The sequence below is a fragment of the Mobula hypostoma genome, chromosome 1 (assembly GCF_963921235.1).
Source record: "Mobula hypostoma chromosome 1, sMobHyp1.1, whole genome shotgun sequence".
NCBI lineage: Eukaryota > Metazoa > Chordata > Chondrichthyes > Myliobatiformes > Myliobatidae > Mobula > Mobula hypostoma.
Window position 1 is genome coordinate 162944394 of NC_086097.1, and position 22877 is coordinate 162967270.

The 22877-nt window shown below is 41.3% G+C and overlaps 1 protein-coding gene across 1 annotated transcript in view; it reads right to left on the reverse strand.

The window, feature by feature from the left end:
• Positions 1-22877, reverse strand: part of lama1 (laminin, alpha 1) — a 349617-nt gene that overhangs the window by 152263 nt on the left and 174477 nt on the right. Inside the window, exons 20-26 of the mRNA XM_063058896.1 lie at positions 18433-18539; positions 10682-10862; positions 8789-8925; positions 6897-7133; positions 5528-5671; positions 4172-4351; positions 2427-2612 (exon numbers count right to left, since the gene is read on the reverse strand). Coding sequence (XP_062914966.1) covers positions 2427-2612; positions 4172-4351; positions 5528-5671; positions 6897-7133; positions 8789-8925; positions 10682-10862; positions 18433-18539 — 1172 coding nt within the window. The remainder of the gene's footprint in view (positions 1-2426; positions 2613-4171; positions 4352-5527; positions 5672-6896; positions 7134-8788; positions 8926-10681; positions 10863-18432; positions 18540-22877) is intronic.

Here is a 22877-nt window from a genome sequence, read left to right on the forward strand (position 1 = left end):
AGCATAGGAACATTTCAAGCCTGCCAATACAGGCAAGAGCCATTACTGGGATTTGGCAGCTTAAAAGAGGAGGAAAAGAAAAAACAAGCTATTAGTTTATAGTCAGAAAGCCCTGAGGTACAAAGCTTTTGCTAAATTACACTAAGTTACATCTGCCAGTGACCTTCATGCTTGAGATGCAATGGGCCAATTCTATCAGTACAAATTTAAAATGTACGTAAGTGCATTTAATGTTAGAAACTGACCTGAAACCAGAAGAGTCGCCTGAGGACAATAGAATACAGAATAGATGAATGGAATATCAGGAATGGTTCCCAGTAATTTGGATTGGTCCGTAAATCAGCCCAGAACCACCACAAATATTAAACCTTAAACATTCAAAACTTAATAAACTGAACAATTTTGTGAGTGAGATTTTTAGTACACTCAGTTACAATCTCATTATTTATGCTCCCTTTTAAAGTTGCTATTGAAAGTGTATTGGAAAAAGTGATAAAATTTTATGAGCTTTGTGATTGGTTGAACTTCTCCTTTAAGAAATTTGCAGATTTCAAGTAAATTTTGAAACAGAATGATTAGATCCTTCTATTAGCCAGCCAGGCAGAAGCTGTTTTAATTGAATTTCAGTCTCAAAGACAAAATTTGCATTTTCATCAATCACATGAAAACAATTTGCATTAGGATGGGGAAGGTGGCAAAGCAGAAATTACAATGTGAGACTGAAGCATATTCTTTGAGCTGAGTGTGTGAAGGTCAACAGGAAGATAAACAATTGTCAGCAGAACAATCGTAAATTGGGACAAATTTCTTTACAAATAAGGTTATTAAAAATATGAGATGCTTCACTATAATGCAGGGCTGAGTTAATGATCATTGCATCCCTTGAGGTTAAACCAATAAAACAGATAAAGCGATAGAAAATATAGTGATGGATAGAGAGGATCATGAGATCAGTTTTGGATTGTCATAGATAGATATGGCACAGGCCGTTTGGCTTGCCAAGTCTGTGCTGGCCCAGTTTCTCTAAAATTACATTAATCCAGGTGTTGTTAATCTCCCTACAGATTTTACTACTCGTCTCACATTAAAGAGATGTGCATGATAATTCTTTAACACGAAGAGTGGTAGGTGGCCGCAATGTGCTGCCAGTGGTAGTGGTGGAAGCAGACGTGACAAGTGGCATTAAAAGGACACGTAGGTAGACCAGATACGATCATGAGCAGGTAGGTAGGATTAGTTTAATTTGGCCTCATGGTCAGCTCAGACACAGCAGGCTGAAAGGCCTGCTCCTCTGTTGCACTGTGGCTGGTTAACCTGCATGTTTGCATGTCTCTGGGATAAGGAAGCACCTGGAGGAGACCCAAACGGTCACTGGGAGGACATGTAAAGTACGCATAGATTGCACCAGAAGTTAGGATGAAATCCAGGTCTCTGGTGTTGTGCAGGAGCGACTCTGCCAGCTCTGACGTCCTTTATTTTGTCAAAAGGAAATGCCAACACAAGAAATAAGGGGGACTGAAAAGGACTGGGACAGGGATAAAAAACCAGCTAACCTTATGTTTCATGATGTTATATACTACCTGAGGTTTAGCTTCACTATAGTTAATGGAAGCAGGGATCAGCAGGGTTTATAATCTGGTGACAAAGGTGCTCCATAATATTTCGCATCTCCACTTCTCATTTATCCCTAATAAAATGCTTCCTTTTGCTGTGCTGATCCCTACAGAATGGCTTCTATCACTTAAGGAATATTAAAAATCAGCTTTTGATGGCTTGAATATTAAAAAGATGGTGGCAGAGTGGCTGTGCTGTTGCATAAATAATCTTCAAGTAAAATATTGCAGATGCTGGAAGTGTAAAATAACACTGAAAAACTTTGGAAATACACAGTAGATAAGGCAATATTTGTCAACCTGAAATATTAACTCTGGTCCTTTCTCTGAAGATGCTGCCTGGATTGCTCAACTTGTCCAGCATTGCCTATTTTACTTTTGTCATCCTGAGGTGAAATGGCCAGAGATACAAGTTCAAATCTCATTTTTGAATTCAATTTACAAATTAAATAATCTGGTATAATAACAAAGTACATTGATATTGGCCACATGACTGGATTATTGCAAAAACCCAATGTGTTCTCCAGTGCCCTTTGGGGGGCGGGGGGGTGGTGGAAGAGGGTTGGAATGTGGTGTCTTTAACATGAGATTTCAGACCTACAACATGGGTGACTTTCAAGAGCTTCTTCAAAAGACAAGGCAGCCTGGGGAGTTCAAGGGCAATTGGGAATGTTCACAATCTCATAAAGAAACAAGAAAAATCTTTCGATTAGTTTTGATTTACCAAATGGTACCCTGATTTGCACCAACTGAACACTCGTGATGTTACCAGATAACTTCTAATCGTCTTATCTGAAATGATAGCAGATTTACCTCAGTCAAGTCTATGTCATGGCGGCTTAGCTGTCCATTGGTATGAGTGGAAATGTTCCTGTAAATTGCCATTTTACTGCCGTAGCCTCCTTTCAGGATGATTTGTGGTTCTGGGTTCAAGTTAACAGAGCTATCTTGAGCATAATAGGCGAAGGCATATCTTAGCTTCCCTCCATAAGCCAATAGCTGCAGAAAGAAGATTATGCACATCAAAGACTTGGGTAGGCTAGGCTTGCAGGATTATAACAGTGACCAATGTATAGGTTTTGAACATATACAGACTAAGCATTGAGCCAGTCACCCAACACTGACGAACTATAAATGCAAATGGGCAGGAGAGAGGCAAATTCAATGTAAACATTAATAACTTACATTTATGTAGCACTTTTAATGAAGCAGGAATGTCCCAAGTCATTTTACTGGAGGATTATTAAACTAAGAAATGATTCCAAGCCACATATGGAAATATTAAGATATAAGAAAGATAACTTAAGGCTTGGTCAAACATGTGGGCTTTAAGGAGCATCTTTTCTATACTGGGTCAATCAGAATGGAAGACAGAATTCTAGAGCTAAGGGCTTATCAGCTGAAAGCACCAACAGGGTACAGAAAATTATGAAGAGCAGAGATATGTAGAAAGTGTTTAAACATGAGGGCATAGGTTTAGTGTTAGGGGTAAGAGGTGTGGAGGGGGTTGGAACATGAAAGCACTGCCTGAGTACGTGGTGGAGGGAGTTGTTCTCACAACATTTAATAGGCATCTGAATCACCAAAGCTGAGAAGGCTACAGTCCAAGTGCTGGTGAAAGAGGTGAGTCAAGATGGATATTTGACAGTCAACATGAATATAGAGAGCTGTGTGGTTTATTTTTGTCCAGTATAACCCAATGACTTGCGCAGAACAATTAAAATCATTAATAAGAAACTGCAAGAGCAGGAAAGTGTGAGATTTGCTCTAATTAAAGAAGTGGTGATGCAAATTTAAATGGTTAAAAATTAAGGGACAGTGAAGATCAGAGATAACATACTGCCACTGGGTTTGAAAAACAAGACCAATGAGTTGCTGACCTTCCCTCTATGAAGAGCTAGGCTGAAGCTCTCCTACAGTTTCACAAAACTATGGTTCACCATATCTGGATTTCAATGCAATTCTGAGCATGGCTCATTACAAAGGATAGGAAGGAGGGAAACGTACATTCACTGGAATGTTATCTGGGCTCAAAGTGTTATAATCAGGCTTGCATTTTCTCAGCATAGATGATTAAAGTTCACAGAACTCAGAAAGGAACTGATAAGACAGATGGGAGGATTTTTTTTCCCCACTAGCAGGGGTTACAACCTGGGGAACATAATCTTACAATTGAGGCTTTATTCAAGAATAATGCTCAAAATTATTTATTTAAACACAGTGGAACTCTCTTATGACAAAAGGCAGAAGACTGTAGCTCTGTTAACCAATTTAAGTCTGAAATCAAAAGATTTGAGAAGAGATTGTTCAAGAGGTAGAAAGGCAGAAAGGGAACTCTGGAGCTCAGAGCTTGTGCAGTGGAACACATGGCCTCCAACACTGTAGTGACTAAGCTCAGGATTGATGAAGTCCATAACTGGTGACACACAATGCAAGTGCTTCATAGAGAAACTGCTGTTATTTGCTAAATGCTTTACTGATTTACTAACTTACAATTTGCACCACAATTGATACCAAACAATGCTCATCTTTGGATTACATGCATCTATACTTCTCACCTTGTCTCCTGTGAACTGGGTTGGTAGTGCCCAGTAATATGGTTCTCTATGGAGGTGCTTCTGTACCAGTGCAGCATCCAGCAAGATATCTGGAGGCTGAGAGAAGATGCCCTCTGTGGTTCCAGTCAGGTTACCTTGACTGACAACATGCAGTATCACTTGTTGAGGCATTAGAGTCAGCTGTACAGATATACAAAGGTACGTACATTCATGAACATTTGTATGTGTGTGTGTGTGTGTGTGTGTGTGTGTGTGTGTGTGTGTGTGTATGCGTATATATATATATATATATAGATAGACAGAGAGAGAGAGAGAGAGAGAGCATTGTTATCTGATGCTGAACATAACTATAATAATTATTTTAATTTTTTGCACACCTCAAGTTCTAGTATGGTTCAATGTATTTTTCAAAAACCATTACCACATCTGCACATAGAATTGATGAATAAATTTATTCGCTACAATCGTAAATGGTACTTGACTGGCAACAGTAATATCATTTACTTAATCTAATTTGTCAGTATCCTATTCAGCACAGTTAGCTTTTGTGAATTAAGCAACTTGTTCCAAAATTCAGGTATGTTCCTACCAAATAAGTGTAAATTTTATTTATATATATATATATAGATAGAGAGAGAGAGAGAGAGAGAGAGAGAGATGTGTATATATATACAAATGTACATATCTCTGCTCTTCAGATATACATATATACACAAATGTAAAGTGTGAATGTTGTTAAATTTCTATTCTACTTCAATACAAGAGTTGAAATACATAGCGCACCATTGTGCAAAGCTGAAATATCTCATACTTCTCCAGCATCTTTGAGTCTTATCAATAAAACCCAGTAATATTCTTGAATGAGATTCCATTACTTTTCTGTTCAGTCCAATTAATTCATAAATGCTGATAAACTACATTTATATTTACAGCCAGCGTTTTATCCATTTAAACACTTTGCAGAAACCTCTTTGAAAATTGTTTCTTTCACAACTGCCACAATGCACTGGTCTGTCAGCGAGCATAATCAAAGACCTCACTCACCCCAGAGGTTTTCTCTTCCCTTTTCCGATTGGGCAGAAGATTCAAAAGCCTGAAAGCAGTGACCACCAGGCTCAAGGACAGTTTCTATCCTGCCGTCTTTATGCTCTTGCACTTTGTCTTCCTGCACTGTACTTACTCTGCACCTTTTACAGACTATTCTGCATTGCTATTCTTTTACCTTGCTCTACCTCAATGCACTGAGTAAATACTTCAGATGTAAGAACAGGGTGCAGTGCAAGACAACTTTTCACTGCATCTTGGTACATATGACAATAATAAACCAATACCAATACATTAGGAATGTGTGCTTACAGGAACTCTGACCAGTCCTTGGAGTTCTGAGCAGGAAATGGATACACCAGAGCAGTAACAGGGACTACAGCCTTCTGGGTTGTGGAGACTGAGAGCAAATGATCCAGCCTTGCATTCATTGCAACGAACACCAGAAACACCTTCCTGAAATAAGGGTTTACACAACATTCAGCACTACAGATCAAAGTGGGCTTTTTTTCCAAAACACTGTAGAATTTTTATTTAATATTCTGCTCCATTTGTTTTAAAAAAACTGTGACATTTAGTTGGAAAAAAAACAGATTAAGAGGGTGGAAAAGGGCAGAGGAGAATTGTACGGACTGTAAAATAAATAACATAATTAATTCCATGCTTAGGTGAAGGGATGAAATAACAAAGGGGTAGCGAAGAAGGAAAATGCCAGTATATGGCAGCTGGGACCGTTTATTCTGTGAGATTCTATATAATTCTATAAACTATAAATTCTTCAGATAATAATAATGCTTAATAATACATGATCCTTTTTACACATGGTATTAATGCAGGAAAGAGGGAGGTACTATCAGACAATGTAGACAAAGCAGTCTGTAGAAAATCTCCGAAAACAAAAGGTTTAATTTAAAAACTAAGTTTCCTAAAACAGAAGTAATGATCTTCAAATTTCTATATTATGAATACATCAAATTGATGATTCCATGCCAGCACTTGTTGCCATGGATATATCCATGTGTCTAAGGTGTATAGCAATAGGTCAACCTATTACCCTCCTTTTTTTTCATCTGGTTGAATGGGAGATGGACCTATCATTAGCAGAAACAAGGTAGAAGTTAGGACTTTAAACCTGTGGTTTTCTACACTACAGTGTTGTAGGTAGACCTTGCCATAACACAGCTTTTTTTGTACAATGGCAAGTACTAAATGTTATACATCAGCTTCCTTCTAACCTGAATTTTCTACCATCTTGGAGGCCTACTACCACACAGGGAAAAGCATAAAGATGTGAAGTCAATTCATTGCAAAACAGAGCTGCAGAATGCACATATGGCTGAAGGCAAGTCACTTGCCATCGGTTCTGAGCGTAGACATAAAGAAGGCAAGAAAAATTCAACTCCAGCAACACATAAAGAGCTAGAATAACTCACTGAATCAGACAACACCTATGGGGGAGACGGACAGTCGACGTTTCTGGGTATGAAATGTTGACTATCCATTTTCCGCCACAGATGCTGCCTGACCTACTGAGTTGTTCTTGTACTTTGTGCTGCTCCAGTTTTCCGTATTTGCAGTCACTTGTGTCTCCAACAAAGGAACTGTGCAGAGAGGTACAACAGAGAGAGGATAAAGTTGCAAGTTCTCATTAGGTATCAGAGTTATGTAAATGATAATGTACCTTACAGGGACAGACCCCAGTGTGTTCCTCACAACTGCAAACTCCTTGTGCCAGATCACATTTCTCAGACCTGGTACCTCTGGGATCGCACTTACAGGCGATACATTGGGGATAATCCCTGTATCCAAAGGCACACTCGCGGCATTTTTCTCCACTGAATCCTTGTTTACAAAGGCAGTGTCCATCCGTCACATTGCACCCAACTCCTACAGAACCAATGACGCTACAGTTGCAGGGCTAAAAATGAAAAGCAAACAGATAATTGCCATTTCGGCACGGACTAGAAGGGCCGAGATGTCCAGTTTCCATGCTGTAATTGTTATATGGTTTATAAATGAGTTTCCACTGCATTCGTATAAAATAAATGGAAGAATGGCAGGAAAATACACTAGCAGCAACATCTAGATTCTCTAGCTACACAATCTTGTTGAGTTATTTATGGACAGGTTAAACATACAAACTAGTATTTGGGTGATCGGCAGGCAGGATTTACCAGCTGCTGTGGGGCTGCAGGCATGGTCTGCCAGGTGGGAGGAGGGCAATTCTGTGTAGACTCCACCCCTCAGGCCATATTGATCAGAGACTGGCTTGAGTTATGCAGAGCTGGGAGTGATGAGCAGCAGACTCAATTCTGTGTAGCCTCCACCCCTCAAGCCATATTAATCAGGGTCTGGATTGAGTTATGCAGAGCTGGGAGCATCGAGCAGCAGACTCGCCAGCGAGGCTCGCTGGTGGCTGATCTTCCCACTCCTGCTCACTCTCCTGTCATGCTGTTTCTGGATCCCCTCTTACACTTTGTCTGCTCTTTTCTAACTGAAGAGCAGTTTGGATGATAAGTACTTCTCAGGAGTGAAACCCTGTCATACTGGGAACTTCTTGTAGTTGCATCTGTGGCTACTCCAGAAGTTGTTGCCAGATATTTCCCCATTATAACAACCAGTGCTAACATCGCCATGTTTGCTTATGACTAATTCTTGACTTGTGAATTGTTAACTTTCTGTTTTTTTCTTTATGGCATTTAACGTGTCAGCAATGAGTGTGTGGTCTGTAATGTTGTAAACCTATCGCCATCTCACACTCAAACATTAATTTTTTATGCTTCTACCAAATTCTTAGAACAGTAGGTCCATGGGGTTATTACAAAGTGGAATAACATTGGTTAATAATCATGTTAAACACAAAGGAATATCTAATATAGCAAATCCCTGGATTTTAGGCTCTTCAAAGAAAATTAAAATGTAGGGAGAAGAAGCTTGCAATTTGTGTCATATTTGTCCACTTCTCACAGGACTAATTCCACTCTTCCTAATTCCAGGTGTGGAGACAAGTGCAAAGATCAAACTGAGGTCATTCTCCTGACTGCAGTGCTCTGTCACCCTGAGTTACAAACTCTCCACCAACAGCATGCTGAGTAGTTAGTTTTAAAGGGATCAGGAATTAGAAATAAATATGAGTTAGAAGCACAAACACGAGGAAATCTGCAGATGCTGGAAATTCAAGCAACACACATAAAAATTGCTGGTGAACGCAGCAGGCCAGGCAGCATCTATAGGAAGAGGTGCAGTCGACGTTTCAGGCCGAGACCCTTCGCCAGGACTTTGTTATTACCAAAGATTAAAAATGGACTAACATTACAATCCAAAGAAGAGCAACTGGTACTATTGATGAAAACAACAAAAACTGCAGCAACATCATGTGGCTGAATGCAAAGCATTCTCCCAGCAGTGGGCGCCGCTGGGGCCCAAGGGCATTGTGGATGGAAATGACCATGTTCTAAATTGAAACTGTAAATAAATAATAAAGGACTATACTATTGCTATAATATGATTTTTTGTAGTTACCGAGTGAACCTCCTTTGGAAAAGGGGGATAAAAGCATTCTCATTACTATACCTTGCATCCAGTCCCAGGGTCATGACCCCAGTAGTTGGCTTCACAACGATCACATTTCTCTCCCTGTGTGTGTGGTGGGCAGATACACTGTCCAGTTTCTTCTGCACAATTGTTTTGAGTGTGGGCACAGTCACAAGCTGCATAGGAAATACATGGAAAGAGCTTTTTTCTTCAGATTTACCAAGAAGATTTGTTAAACATATTATACTTCAAAATTTAGCATTAAGTACTGTGTGACTAATTTTTGTCCATGTTAATACTCTGTGCTGTTTGAATTGAGGACCATTTGTTGATACACAACATTATTTTGTGTTTAATATATCCACATCAAGTTCTTCTGTCTGAAACTGGCAAAGCAATTAGCCCATTTATTTGAAAAAAGTATTAACCAGTTTAATATTTTTTGTTAATACAGAGCAATTTGATTAAAGTATGGCGAGCATTTGTACAACACTATTGTACAGTTAGCATTCATATATCTGATATCCAAAACTCTGTCGCCTGCATCATAGTTCATACCTTGGTCTATTTACTAGTTACTCCTTGTTTGCTGTTCTGCAGGTGGTAATGGTTAAACATCAACATAATTTGAAAATTATATTGCTCTTAGTTTTAACTCCCTCTATAGCTCCATCTCTCAACATCTCTGTAATCTCCCTCTGGCCTATAGCTTTCAGTTTATGAGTATATCTCTACTTCTGGCCTCGAGAAAATATTTAAACACCAGCCAAGATCTTAAGCCTTGAATTTCTGCCTGAAGTTCTCTATTAAGGTGCGCCTTGAAACTCATCTTTCCATTATCTGCCTGCCCTCGCCATTCTTTTTGTGGCTGACTCAAAGTCATTTTACTTGATAATACTCCTCTGAAATAACGTGAGATACTTTGCACATTAAACCCATCATAGAAATAGGAAACTGTCAATGTTGTTTCAGGGTTTTCAAGAAAATTACTCAAGTTTCTCCACCGATGCCATGGTTAAGCAGCAAGTGGTTAAAATATTCCTAATGTGGCTTATTCAAAGATCTACACAGCTACAACATAATTCCCCAATGACTGTACTCAACGCCATGGCTGATGTAAGCAAACCTGCTGTGTGCCTTCTTTACTACGCTATTCACTTGTGTTGCCACTTTAAGGGAGCCACAGACTTGGTTGTACCTTACGTCTCTCTGTTCTACGCTCCCCAGGGTCTTGCCATGGACAGTGGACGTCCTGTCCTGGTTTAACTTCTCAAAATGAATCTCTTCACCTTTGTTTTGGTAGAATTTTATTTGCTATTCCTTTTCCTTGTGATCTCTGTACACACTTCTCCTTTAGTGGGAAGTGGGGGTGGGACTTAGTCTATAGTACAATCCCATCAATGTCATGAATTAAGCCTTTCAGTGAAAAGAAAAACATACTGGATGAATAGTGGGTCAGGGAGCAACAAAGGAGGGAAATGGACAATCAACATTTTAGGCTGAGACCCGTCATCTAGACGTATCCATTTCCTTCTACAAATGCTAACTGACCCTGTGAAGGACTCCTGCAGTTTGCTTCTTTATTTCTGCAGATTCCAGCATCTTGCAGTTTCTGGCGACACCGATTGATCCTAGCCTTATGGTTGTGAAAGTCAGATTCACATATTGAATATAGGAACATCAGGCTTGAACTTGATCTTCCATTCAACAAGACCATGACTGATGCTCTACTTCAAAAAAAGGGTGCCTAAGGGTTGCTCTGGACTCGATGAGCTGAAATGCTGGTTACGGTGTTGTATCGCTCAATGTATTCATTAATTGCAATAAGAATATCCATTTAAATTAATATATGTGTAGTAGCCTTCAGTTGAAATGAATAGTCAAAAGTGTTCACTTGCACCATGTACTTCCAAAAATAGTTCAAACACTCACGTGAACACCCACCGTCCTGGAATCCATAAAAGCCATGCGCACAGTGGTCACACTTCTCTCCACTCACCCCTGGCACACAGTGACACTGCCCATCGTCACCACAGTCCTCAGAGATTGAGCCTAATCGGCTGCAGTTGCAGGGACTGCAGCCCAGTCCAGTGCTCAAGCCAAAATACCCATGCTGTTAGGCATAGTAAAAGTGTAGGTTAGGCATCAGTGCAGAGGCGAAAGCAATTTGAACAGTTTGCTAAAATACGCATTGTTCAGGCAAAGGAGCTAGCGGGTTTAGACTTGCAGGCAATAGTTGTTCCCTTTGTAAAGATCATTGAAGTTAACATTCTTTTCGATAATTGACTTTGGAAAGTAATTTGTACATCACTCTTCAGGTTCTCTTTTTAGTACCAGGAGAAAAATCAGCTGATAAAAACGGATCCCATATGATTCAGTAAAAAAAAATCAACATTGCTGCAATAGAAACTGCTTCCTGCTAACAATGACTGAATATACAGGGAATAATAAACACTGATAATGGTCTTGTTACACACACAAAATGATGGAAAATTATAACATAATGTTTAAGGTTCATGGCATCATTGACATTTGCCGCATGAAGCATTCACAGCACTAATCGTGCCAGCAGTGACTGGAATCATTTAAAGCAGACTGCATTAGATGTCTTGCCCAGTAGCTCTGCATTTCCTTTGGCTTCAATTATTTCAATTCTCCTTCAGACACAGCATCCCATCATTCAACAACCCTCTGTGTAAATACATTTTATCCTCCGACCCTTTTTCCAAACTCTCTTCATCCTGATATTTAATTATTGATGCTTCATTAAGGAATCTTTTGCTAAGGAAATTATCATTCCCTGTTTATCTTGTCAAAGTTCTTCATGAGGATAATAAAGTATATCTTCTTATCTAAGTGTTGGTATCTATAAAATTCCCCTCCAGAAACTCAAACTCACCAACTCCTTTACAACTAATATCTAAGTTTGACACAACAGCCTCAATATAGTCAAGAGATGAAGCCAATGCCGTAAAAAGATCACGTGATTCTATCTGATTGCCTCTGACCTTTGTTTTTACTGCTTTGCTGCTGAAACCCTTGTCAGTGCAATTGTCAGCCCTACCCAAGTCTCTATAAGTATGGCAACTTCAGCCTTGGGGGGATTCATGTTTTTTGCAGTTCATTGAAAACTCTGCTCCTTCTGTCTCAATTTAACGAAAGTCCTGCTCACCCAGCAACCATGCCTTTGTGGACTTGCAGGCACAATCTGAACTCCACCAACAAAAGACATTTTGGCCAACTCATCTGTGTCAGCTTTTTAAGTTAAACCACTCGTACCCTTCTTTCTTTTTGCAGTTCTCTGCCTTATAAGTATGTACTTAATGTTTGTAACAGATTTTCTCGCCAAACCTGTTGGAATTCTTTAAGGAAATAACAGGCAGGATAGGCAGAGGAGAATTGTGGATGTTGCTTGTTTGAATTATCAGAAGGCCTTTGCACATGAGGCTGCTGAACAAGATAAGAGCCCATGGTATTACAGGTCAAATACTAACATTGATAGAAGATTGACTGAATGGCAGGACGCAAAGAGTGAGAATATAGCGGGCCTTTTCTGGTTGACTGACAGTGACTAGTGGTGTTCCACAGGGGTTGAATAGGATAGCTTCTTTGCACATTATATGTCAGCGATTTGGATGATGGAATTGATGGCTTTGTAGCCAGATTTATGGACGATACAAAGAAAGGCATAGGAGCAGGTAATGTGGAAGAAACAGAGTCCGCAAAAGAACTTGGACATTGGGAGAAAGGGCACTGAAGTGGCAAATAGAAAATAGTGTAGGGAAGTGGATGGTCAAGCATTTTGGGAGGAGTACAGACATAAACTATTCTCTAAACTGAGAGAAAATTCAAAAATCAGAGGTGCAAAGTGACTTGTGAGTCCATGTGCGGGATTTTCCAAAGGTTAACTTACAGCCTGAGTTGGTGGTAAGAAAGACAAATGCAATGTTAGCATTCATTTTGAGAGCACTAGAATATAGGAGCAAGGATGCAATGTTGAGGCTTTACAAGGCATTGGTCAGACCTTACTGGAGTATTGTGGGCAGTTTTGGGCCCCTTATCTAAGAAAAGACGTACTGGCATTGGAGAAGATCCTGAGGAAGTTCATGAAAATGATTCCAGGAATAAAAGGATTATACATTAATGCATTTAATGACTCTGGGCCTGTACTCACTGGAGTTCAGAAAATTGAGGGGGAATCTGATTGAAAGCTATCAAATATTGGAAGGCCTAGAGAGAGTGGTTGTGAAGAGGATACTTCCTATAGTGGGGGAAGCCTAGGACCAGAGGCAACACCCTCAGAATAGAGGAATGTCCATTTAAAACAGAGATGAGGAGGAGTTTCTTTAGCCAGAGGTTGGTGAATTTGTAGAATTCATTGTCATGGACAGCTATGGATATCAAGTCATTAAGTATAGTTAAAGCAGAGTTTGATAGGTCCCTGATTACAGTGTATCAAAGGGTACAGGCAGAAGGCAGAGATCGGGGATGAGCAGGATAATTAACGAGCCAGGAAACAGTCGAGGCCAGTTCATTGGCTATATTTAAGAGGGAGTTAGATATGGCCCTTGTGGCTAGGGGGATCAGAGGGTATGGAGGGAAGGCTGGTGCAGGGTTCTGAGTTGATGATCAGCCATGATCATAATAAGTAGCGGTGCAGGCTCGAAGGGCCGAATCGTCTACTCCTGCACCTATTTTCTATGTTTTCTATGTTTCTATGATGGAATGGTGGAACAGATTCAATGGGCTAAATGGTGTAAATGGTGAATTCTGCTCCTGTGTCTTATGGTAACATTTCAATACTAATACTAAGCAAATAGGCACTCATAGGAACATGTAGCCAAACATGTTGTCATAGATACTCAATGGAACATGTAGCCAACCACTACAGGCAAACTTACATGTAATTAAATTTAAATGGTTGACAGACCAGATGTCTTTTTTTGGAAAAATCTGAACATATTGTTCGCAGTTTGTAAATTGGATGATGTTTTTGAACTTCCATCATTAGTTCAACAAGCTACAAGTTAATGCACTGAATGACCTCAGCAAACTCAATAAATAATGAACTCTGAAACTGCCCAGTGTAAATCGTAAGATATAGGAGCAGAATCAGGCCATTCATTTACTTTCCCTCTCAACCCCCTTCTCCCTGTAACCTTTGAAGCCTGTACTAATCAAGAACCTATTAACATCCACTTTAAATATGCCCAATGACTTGACCTCCACAGCCGTCCGTAGCAATGAATTTCCACCTTGTACCTGAAGCAATTCCGCCACGTCCCTGTTCTAAAAGGACATCCTCCTATTCTTAAGCTGTGCCCTCTGGTCCTAGACTCTCCCACAAATGGAAGCAGCTGTCAAAGTCAATGTCAGCGTGGCTTCTGTAAAGGGAATTCCTGCCTGACAAATCTGCTAAGAGTTCTTTGAGGAAGTAACAAGCACGGTGGACAAAGGAGAGGAACTGGATTTCATTTCCTTGGATTTTCAGAAGGTATTTGATAAGGTGCCACACATGAGGCTGCTTAATGATATAAAATCCCATGACATTACAGGAAAGATACTGGCATGGATAGACAGACGGGCAGGAGGCAGTGAGTGGGAATAAAAGGAGCCTTTTCTGGTTGGCTGCCTGTGACTAGTGGTGTTCCTCGGGGGTCAGTATTGGGATCGCTACTTTTCACATTGTTTTCCAATGATCTGGATAATGGAATTGAAGGCTTTGTGGCAAAGTTTGCAGATGATATGAAGATAGGTGGAGGAGTAGGTAGTGCTGAGGAAGCAATGCGATTGCAGAAGGACTTACACTAATTGGAAGAATGGGCAAAGAAGTGGCAGATGGAATACAGTGTTGGGAAATGGTAAAAGGAACAAAAGTGCAGACTATTATATAAATGGGAAGAAAATTCAAACATCAGAGGCACAAAGGGACTTAGGAGTCCTTGTGCAAGACTCCCAAAAGGTTAATTTACAGTTTGGATCTGTGGTAAAGAAGGCAAATGCAAAATTGGCATTAATTTCAAGGGGAGTAGAATATAAAAACAAGGAGATAATACAGGTGCTTTACAAGACACTAGTCAGGCCACACTTAAATGTTGTCAACAGTTCTGGGCCCCATGTCTTAGAAACGATATACAGGTGTCCCCTGCTTTTCGAACATTCGCTTTACGAAACCTCACTGTTACGAAAGACCTACATTAGTTCCCTGTTTTTGCTAACAGAAGGTGTTTTCACTGTTACGAAAAAAGCAGTGCGAGATAAAAGGCAGCGCGCGAAAAAAGTAGCACGCGCCCCAAGCAGCTGCTCTCCCCCAGATTCAGAATGGCATTCTAGCTGGCAGTGCTTAAACACGTGCCTGTGAGGAGCCTTTAACAAGATGAGTTCTAAGGCATCGGAAAAGCCTAAAAGACCTCGTAAGGGTGTTACACTTAGTGTAAAACTAGACATAATTAAGCTTTTCGATAAGTAAGGACAAAGTGAGTTTGGCTTGTGGAAGTTGACGAAGATGATGCTGAAGAGGTTTTGGCATCCCATGACCAAGAACTGATAGATGAAGAGCTGAAGCAATTGGAAGAGGAAAGGATAACAATCGAAACCAAATGCAGTAGCGAACAGACCGAAGGTGACGTCGTCCAGGAACTGAACGTGAAGCAACTGCGTGAGATTTTCGCTGAAATGATTGCAGAAAAGTACGACTTTAATTTTGAAAGGGTACGTCGGTTTAGGGCATATTTGCAAGATGGTTTGAGTGCTTACAAAGAACTGTATGATAGAAAAATGCGCAAGCCTCAGCAGTCAAGCCAGCCTTCCACATCAGCCACAGCAGACAACGAACCTCGACCTTTGACATCGAGGCAGACAGACATAGAAGAAGATGACCTGCCTCCCTGATGGAAACAGACGATGATGAGATGACACCCCAGTGTCCCACCATCCCAACCCCCAGGTCGCGGACAGATACCGATTCATGGAGAATGCAGCGGTAGCCGGGAGGCACCCAACACATCTTTAAGAAAAAAGCCGAAATAAACAAACTAGTTAATTAGGTGCCGCCTGGCACGTAAATGTCGGCCCAGATCAGAGGCAATTGCCCATTGCGTCGCCTCTGATCTGGGCGGACATTTACGTGCCACGCGGCACCTAATTAATTAGCTTGTTTATTTTGGCTTTTTTCTTAAAGATGTGCTGGGTGTATCCCGGCTACCGCTGTACCCCTGCCTGCTTCGCAGATCGGTATCGATTCGTTGCCCGGAGGGTGGAGGCCACTGCACCACCCCAACCTCTGACGACTCAGTCTAACACACCATCATCAGTGTGCTCGATGTCTTCCCGATTCCCGTAAGTGATACTACACTGTACATACATTATTCCTACTTTATATAGGCTGTGTATTTTTATGTGTTATTTGGTATGATTTGGCAGCTCCATAGCTTAAAGATTACTGGAGAGCACTTGCGCCGTGCTTCTGCCGAGAGTGCTTGCGTGAGATTTTCGCTATGGAGAACAGTGCGGCAATGATTGTAGAGAAGTATTTCTACTTTATATAGGCTGTGTATTTATCTTATCATTCCTGCTTTTACTATATGTTACTGTTATTTTAGGTCTTATGTGTTATTTGGCATGACTTGGTAGGTTATTTTTGGGCCTGTGAACGCTCACAAATTTTTCCCATATAAGTAAATGGTAATTGCTTCTTCGCTTTACGACCTTCTGGCTTACGAACCGTTTCACAGGAACACTCCACCTTCGGATGGCGGGGGAAACCTGTATAGTCATTGGAGAGAGTCCAGAGGAAGTTCACAACGATGATTCCGGGAATGAAGGAGTTAACATATGAGGATTATTTGGCGCTTAGGCCTGTACTCACTGGAATTTAGAAGAATGCGAGGGGATCTCATTGAGACCTACTAAATGTTGAAAACGCTAGATAAGGTAAATGTGGAAAGGATGTTTTCTATGGTGGAGGTATCCAGCACTAGAGGGCACAGCCTTAAAATTGAGGGGTGACCCTTTAGAACAGGGGTAAAGAAGAACTTTTTTTTAGTCAGTGGAATGCTCTGCCACAGACCGCTGTGGAGACAAATATCGTGGGCATACTTAAAGCGAAAATTGGTAAGTTTCCTGATGGTTCAGGGCATCAAAGGCCATCAGCCATGATGGAATCATGGAGCAGACTCAATGTGCTGAATAGCCAAGTTTTTCTCCTATATCTTATGGTCTTATCTGCTCCATGTCCACTCTATCTATATAACACCTTTCAATATTCATTGGATCAATGAGATCCCTCTTCATTCTTCTAAACTCCAGTGATGGAGGTCGAGATAGTGAATAGATGATTTAGGAGATCAGGCATCAGGAAAGTAGAGTTGAAGTTAGACCAGCCATGTGTTTCCAGAACTGCCCTGCCTTCATATGGAAAAATATCACTTCCCTTGAGAATCATTGGCATTCGGTAACTGTAACTGGGAGCCCACCTTGCGGAAAACTGTCAAGTTATATTGTGTCCCATCAGCCCAAGTTGCAATTTTGCTTTTGAAGGTTTTTATATGTGAAATTTTTTTATTCACAAGATCAACCTTTGACAAGTTATTGGGAGGAGTAGCCCTTCACCCAACACTCATCCATCCTGACAAAGACCAAAAAAAAGCTAAGGCTAAAACGCACAAACTCTCCTACTTTATACAATGTGGAAACAATTGCCATATGAGAATGATTGGCAAATACTATACTGGGCCTGACTAACTGCCATGTAAATATGATGCTTTGCTTTCAGCTTCTGTGACATCTAAATTGTTCAATAAATTTATAACCAAGAAGCCTCTGTGAGCTATCGTTTGCTTTTCTTGAACTTGAATACTTCACATGAATAAAAGCCGTAGAATGAGGCATAATGAGTCTCACTTGAAGCCATATCAAAATGCCTAATTATTAAGTCAGATCAGTTCCCCTGTTAGAACTTTAAAAAGAAATACAAACCTAAATGGGCTGTTAAGATCTTTCAACAGATCTTCCAGGCTACAAAGTATAAAATGAATTAGGTGCTTTTGTTGTGATGTAAGGATTCAGTGATCTGCTTTTTATTTGAACAACAGAGGTATTATTTTGTGTTAAAAGTCTGGATTTAAACTTTGCATTCTGCCACCTAATAGAGTTAAAGGTTTGGTAAGTGTGAGTCTTGCACATTCCAGTTGTTGTTTAGTATGTGTGACTAAAGAGATACATAGGCTGATTTAAAGTACCCAGTTTTGTTAATTGGCAGATTTAAGGATTTTCTTTTCACCAAAGGGTTGTAATGATCTGGAACTCATTCACTGTGTGTAGGAGGCAGAAACTTCAACTGAATTCAAAATGTCCCTAGACCAGCACTAACCACTGCACGTGACATTACCTTACAAGTTTGTGAAGCAAGTGATGGGAAATGAACTACCTACATACCCCCACATTTGGCTGGTGTGGACAGGTTGAGGACATCCTCTGCTGCACATCTCTGTAATTTCTACATTAAACTCTGTGGGTAGAAGTTCGTTCTCAATTGCCTCTGCTAAACGTATTGTGTATTGAACTTCGGTTCCATTGGTCAAGCATCGTGAAGCTGGGATAAACTTCCACACAGTTGTATTTCTATTTAATTATGACATGAATAATTGTTAACAGTAAACGCTAATCCAATTATAAATACGCACCGTACACTTGTCACACTTCTGCCCCAGAACGTTGGACTTGCATTGGCAACGACCAGATGTGAAGTCACACACCTCACTATACGAACCATTCATATTGCAGTCACAAGCTGAAATACAAAGGGTAAGTCTGTAACCTAGCGCCTGATCTGATCTCAGGAAAGAGTTTCTTTAGTTTGCTGCTTTCCCCTCCCTCTAAGTGTTGATTACTTCCTCTTCAGCCCTTCATCCCTCCCAGCTTCTTACTTCATTCCCACTCCCCCACTCACCAACCTTCCTCCTCACCTGGTCTCACCTATCACCTGACAGCTTGTACTCCTTCCCTCCCCCCACCTTTTTATTCTGCCTTCTGAGCTCTTGCTTTCCAGTCTTGGCCTGAATCTTTGACTGTGTATTCCCCTCCACAGTTGCTGGCTGTCTGGGTGACATCTTGCAGGGTGGGAGCCATTTGAAAACTAAAAGTTTTGCCGGGAGTGAGTCACTGTTTAAAGTACTGAGTGAACGAGTGACATCTTGGAGAGCGGGAACTATTGAAAATTGCAACGCGAGTCATTGTTTCAAGTAGTGAGGGTGAGAGCAACATCGTGCAGGGCTGGAGCCATTTGAAAACTGCAAGTCTCGTCGGGAGTGAATTATTGTTTAAACGGCGAGTGAAAAACCGACATCTTGCAGGGCAGGAGCCATTTGAAAAATACAAGTCTCATCAGGACTGAGAAAGGAGGTGTAAGAAGAGCGGCCATTTTTAGAGTAGAGCAGTGATATAGTGGTACAGCTTTGGCTCAAAAGGCTTAAGCAAGAGGTTCTAAATAAGCTACCAGAAAGTGTTTTATTCTGTTAGTATATAGCTAATGCACTGATAATGGGTCCAGAGTTATTTTCCTTATGTGAGATGTGAGACCTCCAGTCTCCGATAGCTACACGTGCACAAAGTGCACCGAGCTGCAGTGCCTTAAGAGATCATGTTTAGGAAGTGGAGCTGCAGCCTGATGACCTTCAGCTCATATGGGACAATGAGGAGGTGATAGATAGGAGCTACAGGGAGGTAAGAGACAGGTACAGGGATATGGAAAGGGAATAGGCAGCCAGTGCACAGTGCCCCACTGACATTCCCCTCAACAATAATACACCGCTTTGGATATTGTTGGGGGGGGGGAGGGATGACCTAGCGGGGAGAAGTTGCAGCAACCAGGTCTCTGGCAGTGAGTCTGGCTCTGTGGCTCAGAAGGGAAGGGAGAAGAGGAGTGCAGAAATAATAGGGGATTCCTCCACAGTCTGGGAAGCAGACAGACAATATTGTAGGTGTGATGAAGACACCCAGATGGTATGTTGCCTCCCAGGTGCCAGGGTCCTGAATGTTTTGTACCAGGTCCACAGCATTCTAAAGGGGGAGGGTAAACAGACAGAAGTCGTAGTACATAGAGGTACCAATGACGTAGGTAGGAAATTGGAGGATGTCCCGTAAAGAGGATGTAGAGAGTTAGACAGAAAACTGAAAAGCAGGTCCTCCAGAGTAGTAATCTTTGGATTGCTGCCTATGCCACATGCCAGTGAGGGTAGGAATAGAATAATTTGTCAGATGAACGCATAGCTGAGCAACTGGTGCAGGGCACAGGGTTTCAAATTTATGGATCATTGGGATCTTTTCTGGGCAAGGTATGACCTGCACAAAAAGGATGGGTTACACCTGAACCTGAGGGGGACCAACAATGTTGTGGGCAGGTTTGCTAGGGCTGCTGGAGAGGGTTTAAACTCATTTGGCACGGGATAGGAACCAAAATGATAGAGCTGAGGATGGGACAGTCCGCATACAAGTAGATACAGCATGTAGTGAGACTGTGAGGAAGGACATTCAGCTAATAGGGCAAAATTGCAAGCAGTGTAATATGAGGGCAAAATCGAAACGGGTGATGAACAAGGCTGAAGCTGTTATATTTGAATATATCCAATAAACATAATAAGGTAGATAATCTTGCAGCTCAGTTAGAGATTGGCTGGTATGACGTTGCGGGCATCACTGAGTCGTGGCTGAAAGATGATCATAGTTGGAACCTAAATCTCCAAGGATACACCTTGTATCAAAAGGACAGGCAGGTAGGCTGAGGAGATGGAGTTAAAAAAGGAATCCCTTCCTTAGAAAGAGGTGACATAGAATCAGAAAATGTAGAATCCTTGTGGGCAGAGTTAAGAAAGTGCAAGTTGTATAAAGCCCTCCAAATAATAGACAGGATGTGGGATACAAATTACAATGTGAGATAGAAAATGCACATCAATGTTATGATAGTGACGGGGGATTTCAATATGCAGGTAGATTAAGAAAATCAGGTTGGTGCTGGATCCCAACAGAGGGAATTTGTAGAATGCCTATGAGATGGCTCTTAAGAGCAGCTTGTAGTTGAGTCCACTAGGGGAAAGGCAATTCTGGATTGGGTGTTGTGTACTGAACCAAATTTAATTAGAGAGCTGAAGGTAAAAGAACTCTTAGGAGGCAGTGACTATAATTATGTATACTGCGTATATAGTTGAGATGTATCAGTATTATAGTAGAGTAAAAGGAATTACAGAGGCATGAGAAGAGCTGGCCAAAATTGATTAGAAGGGGACACTAGCAGGATGACAGCAGAGTAGCAATGGCAGGAGTTTCAGGGGTCAACCTGGAGAGGTACCTCACATAGATGCAGAAGTATTCTAAAGGGAGAATGAGGCAACCATAGCCGACAAGGGAAGTGAAAGACAGCATAAATGCAAAACAGAGGGCATATATTACAGCAAAAATTAGTGGGAAGTTAGAGGGTTGGGAAGCTTTTCAAAACCAACAGAAGGCAATTAAAAAGCTATCAGGAAAGAAAAGATGAAATATGAAGGTAGGCTAGCCAATAATATAAAAGAGGATGCCAAAAGTTTTTCAAATATATAAAGAGTAAAAGAGAGTCACGAGTGGATATCGGACTGCTGGAAAATGACACTAGAGAAGTAATAATGGGAGAACCAAAAAATGGAGGAGAAACTTTGTAAGTATTTTGCACCAGTCTTCACTATGAGAGGCACTAGCAGTATGCCAGAAATGTGAGAGTTTCAGGGGGCAGAAGTGAGTGCTATGGAGAAGATGAAAGGTCTGGAGCAGATGGACTACATCACAGGCTTCTAAAAGATGTAACTGAAGAGACTAAGGAGGTATTAAGATTCAAAGTACAAAGTTCCCTTTTACTTGTTTTTTTTGTGTGGTAGAAGGCACTTGGGGGGAGGGCTGATGTGCCTGTTCAATCTTGTTCATTTTTTTGTTGGGGGAGCGGGCATTTCGGGGGTTGATGATCGTGCTGTCTCTCTTTTCTTTCTTGGTTTCGTGGCTACCCTGAGAAGAACTTCAAGTTGTATAGTTTGAAAATAAATGAACCTTTGAACAGATTCAAAGGAGATTAGTAATGATCTTTAAAGAGCCACTAGATTCTGGAGTGATGCCGGAGGTCTGTAAAATTGAAAATGTCACTGCACTCCTTAAGAAGGGAGGGAGGCAGAAGAAAGGAAATTAAGGGCCTGTGATGGGATGAGACCCAGGCTGAAGAGCAGGGAACCAGTCAATGCTTGGCTGCTAGAACGGACTTGGAGGTGATTCAAAGTGGCAGGACAGAGACGAGGCAGAGTTGAGGGAGTGGGGTCATGGCCTGAGAGTGAGGCAACAGGGAACATGCTGAACCCGGCCCACATCTGAGAGTGAGGATGACCTGAGGTTTGCCCGATTTAACCGCGGGGCTAGATTGGAAAGATCAGGGTGTTGGGGACGGAACCGAGTGATGGACTGGTGTTCAGCTCGCTGCTCCATGGGGTTTACTCATCTCTGCATTGAAATGAGGCCATGGCCTGCAACTGACTGGCCCTTGAAACAGCTGTGACTGCCTTCTTGGCTGTGGACTTTCAGTCCTGAATGGCAATTGCTCACTTTTATTGTTTGCATGATTGTTTTTTTTCCTGCACATTGGATGTTTGACTGTCTTTTTTAATGGGTTCTATCAGGTGTCTTTGTTTTGTGGCTGCCTGTATGGAGACAAATCTCAAGGCTGCATAAGGTGTACCTCCTTCGTTAATGAATGTCTTTTGTATTCTTACCAATGGTGATCCGCAGGGGTCAAATTTGGGACAGCATCCTTTCAAGTTATATATCAATGATTTCGGTGATGGAATTGATGGCTTTGTGATGATATGTTTATAGGTAGAGCAGCAGGTAGTGTTGAGGAAGCAGGGAGTCTGCAGGAGAACTTGGGCAGATTGCAGGAAAACAGCCAAAGGAGTGACAGGTGGAATATAGTGTAGGGGATGTATAGTCATTCACTTTGGTCAACGGAATAAAGGCATGGATATTTTCTAAATCGGGGAGAAAATTCTAAAGTGCTAATTGGCTTGGGAGTCCTTGGCGCGATTCACTGAAGGTTAACTTGCAGGTTGAGTCGGCAGTA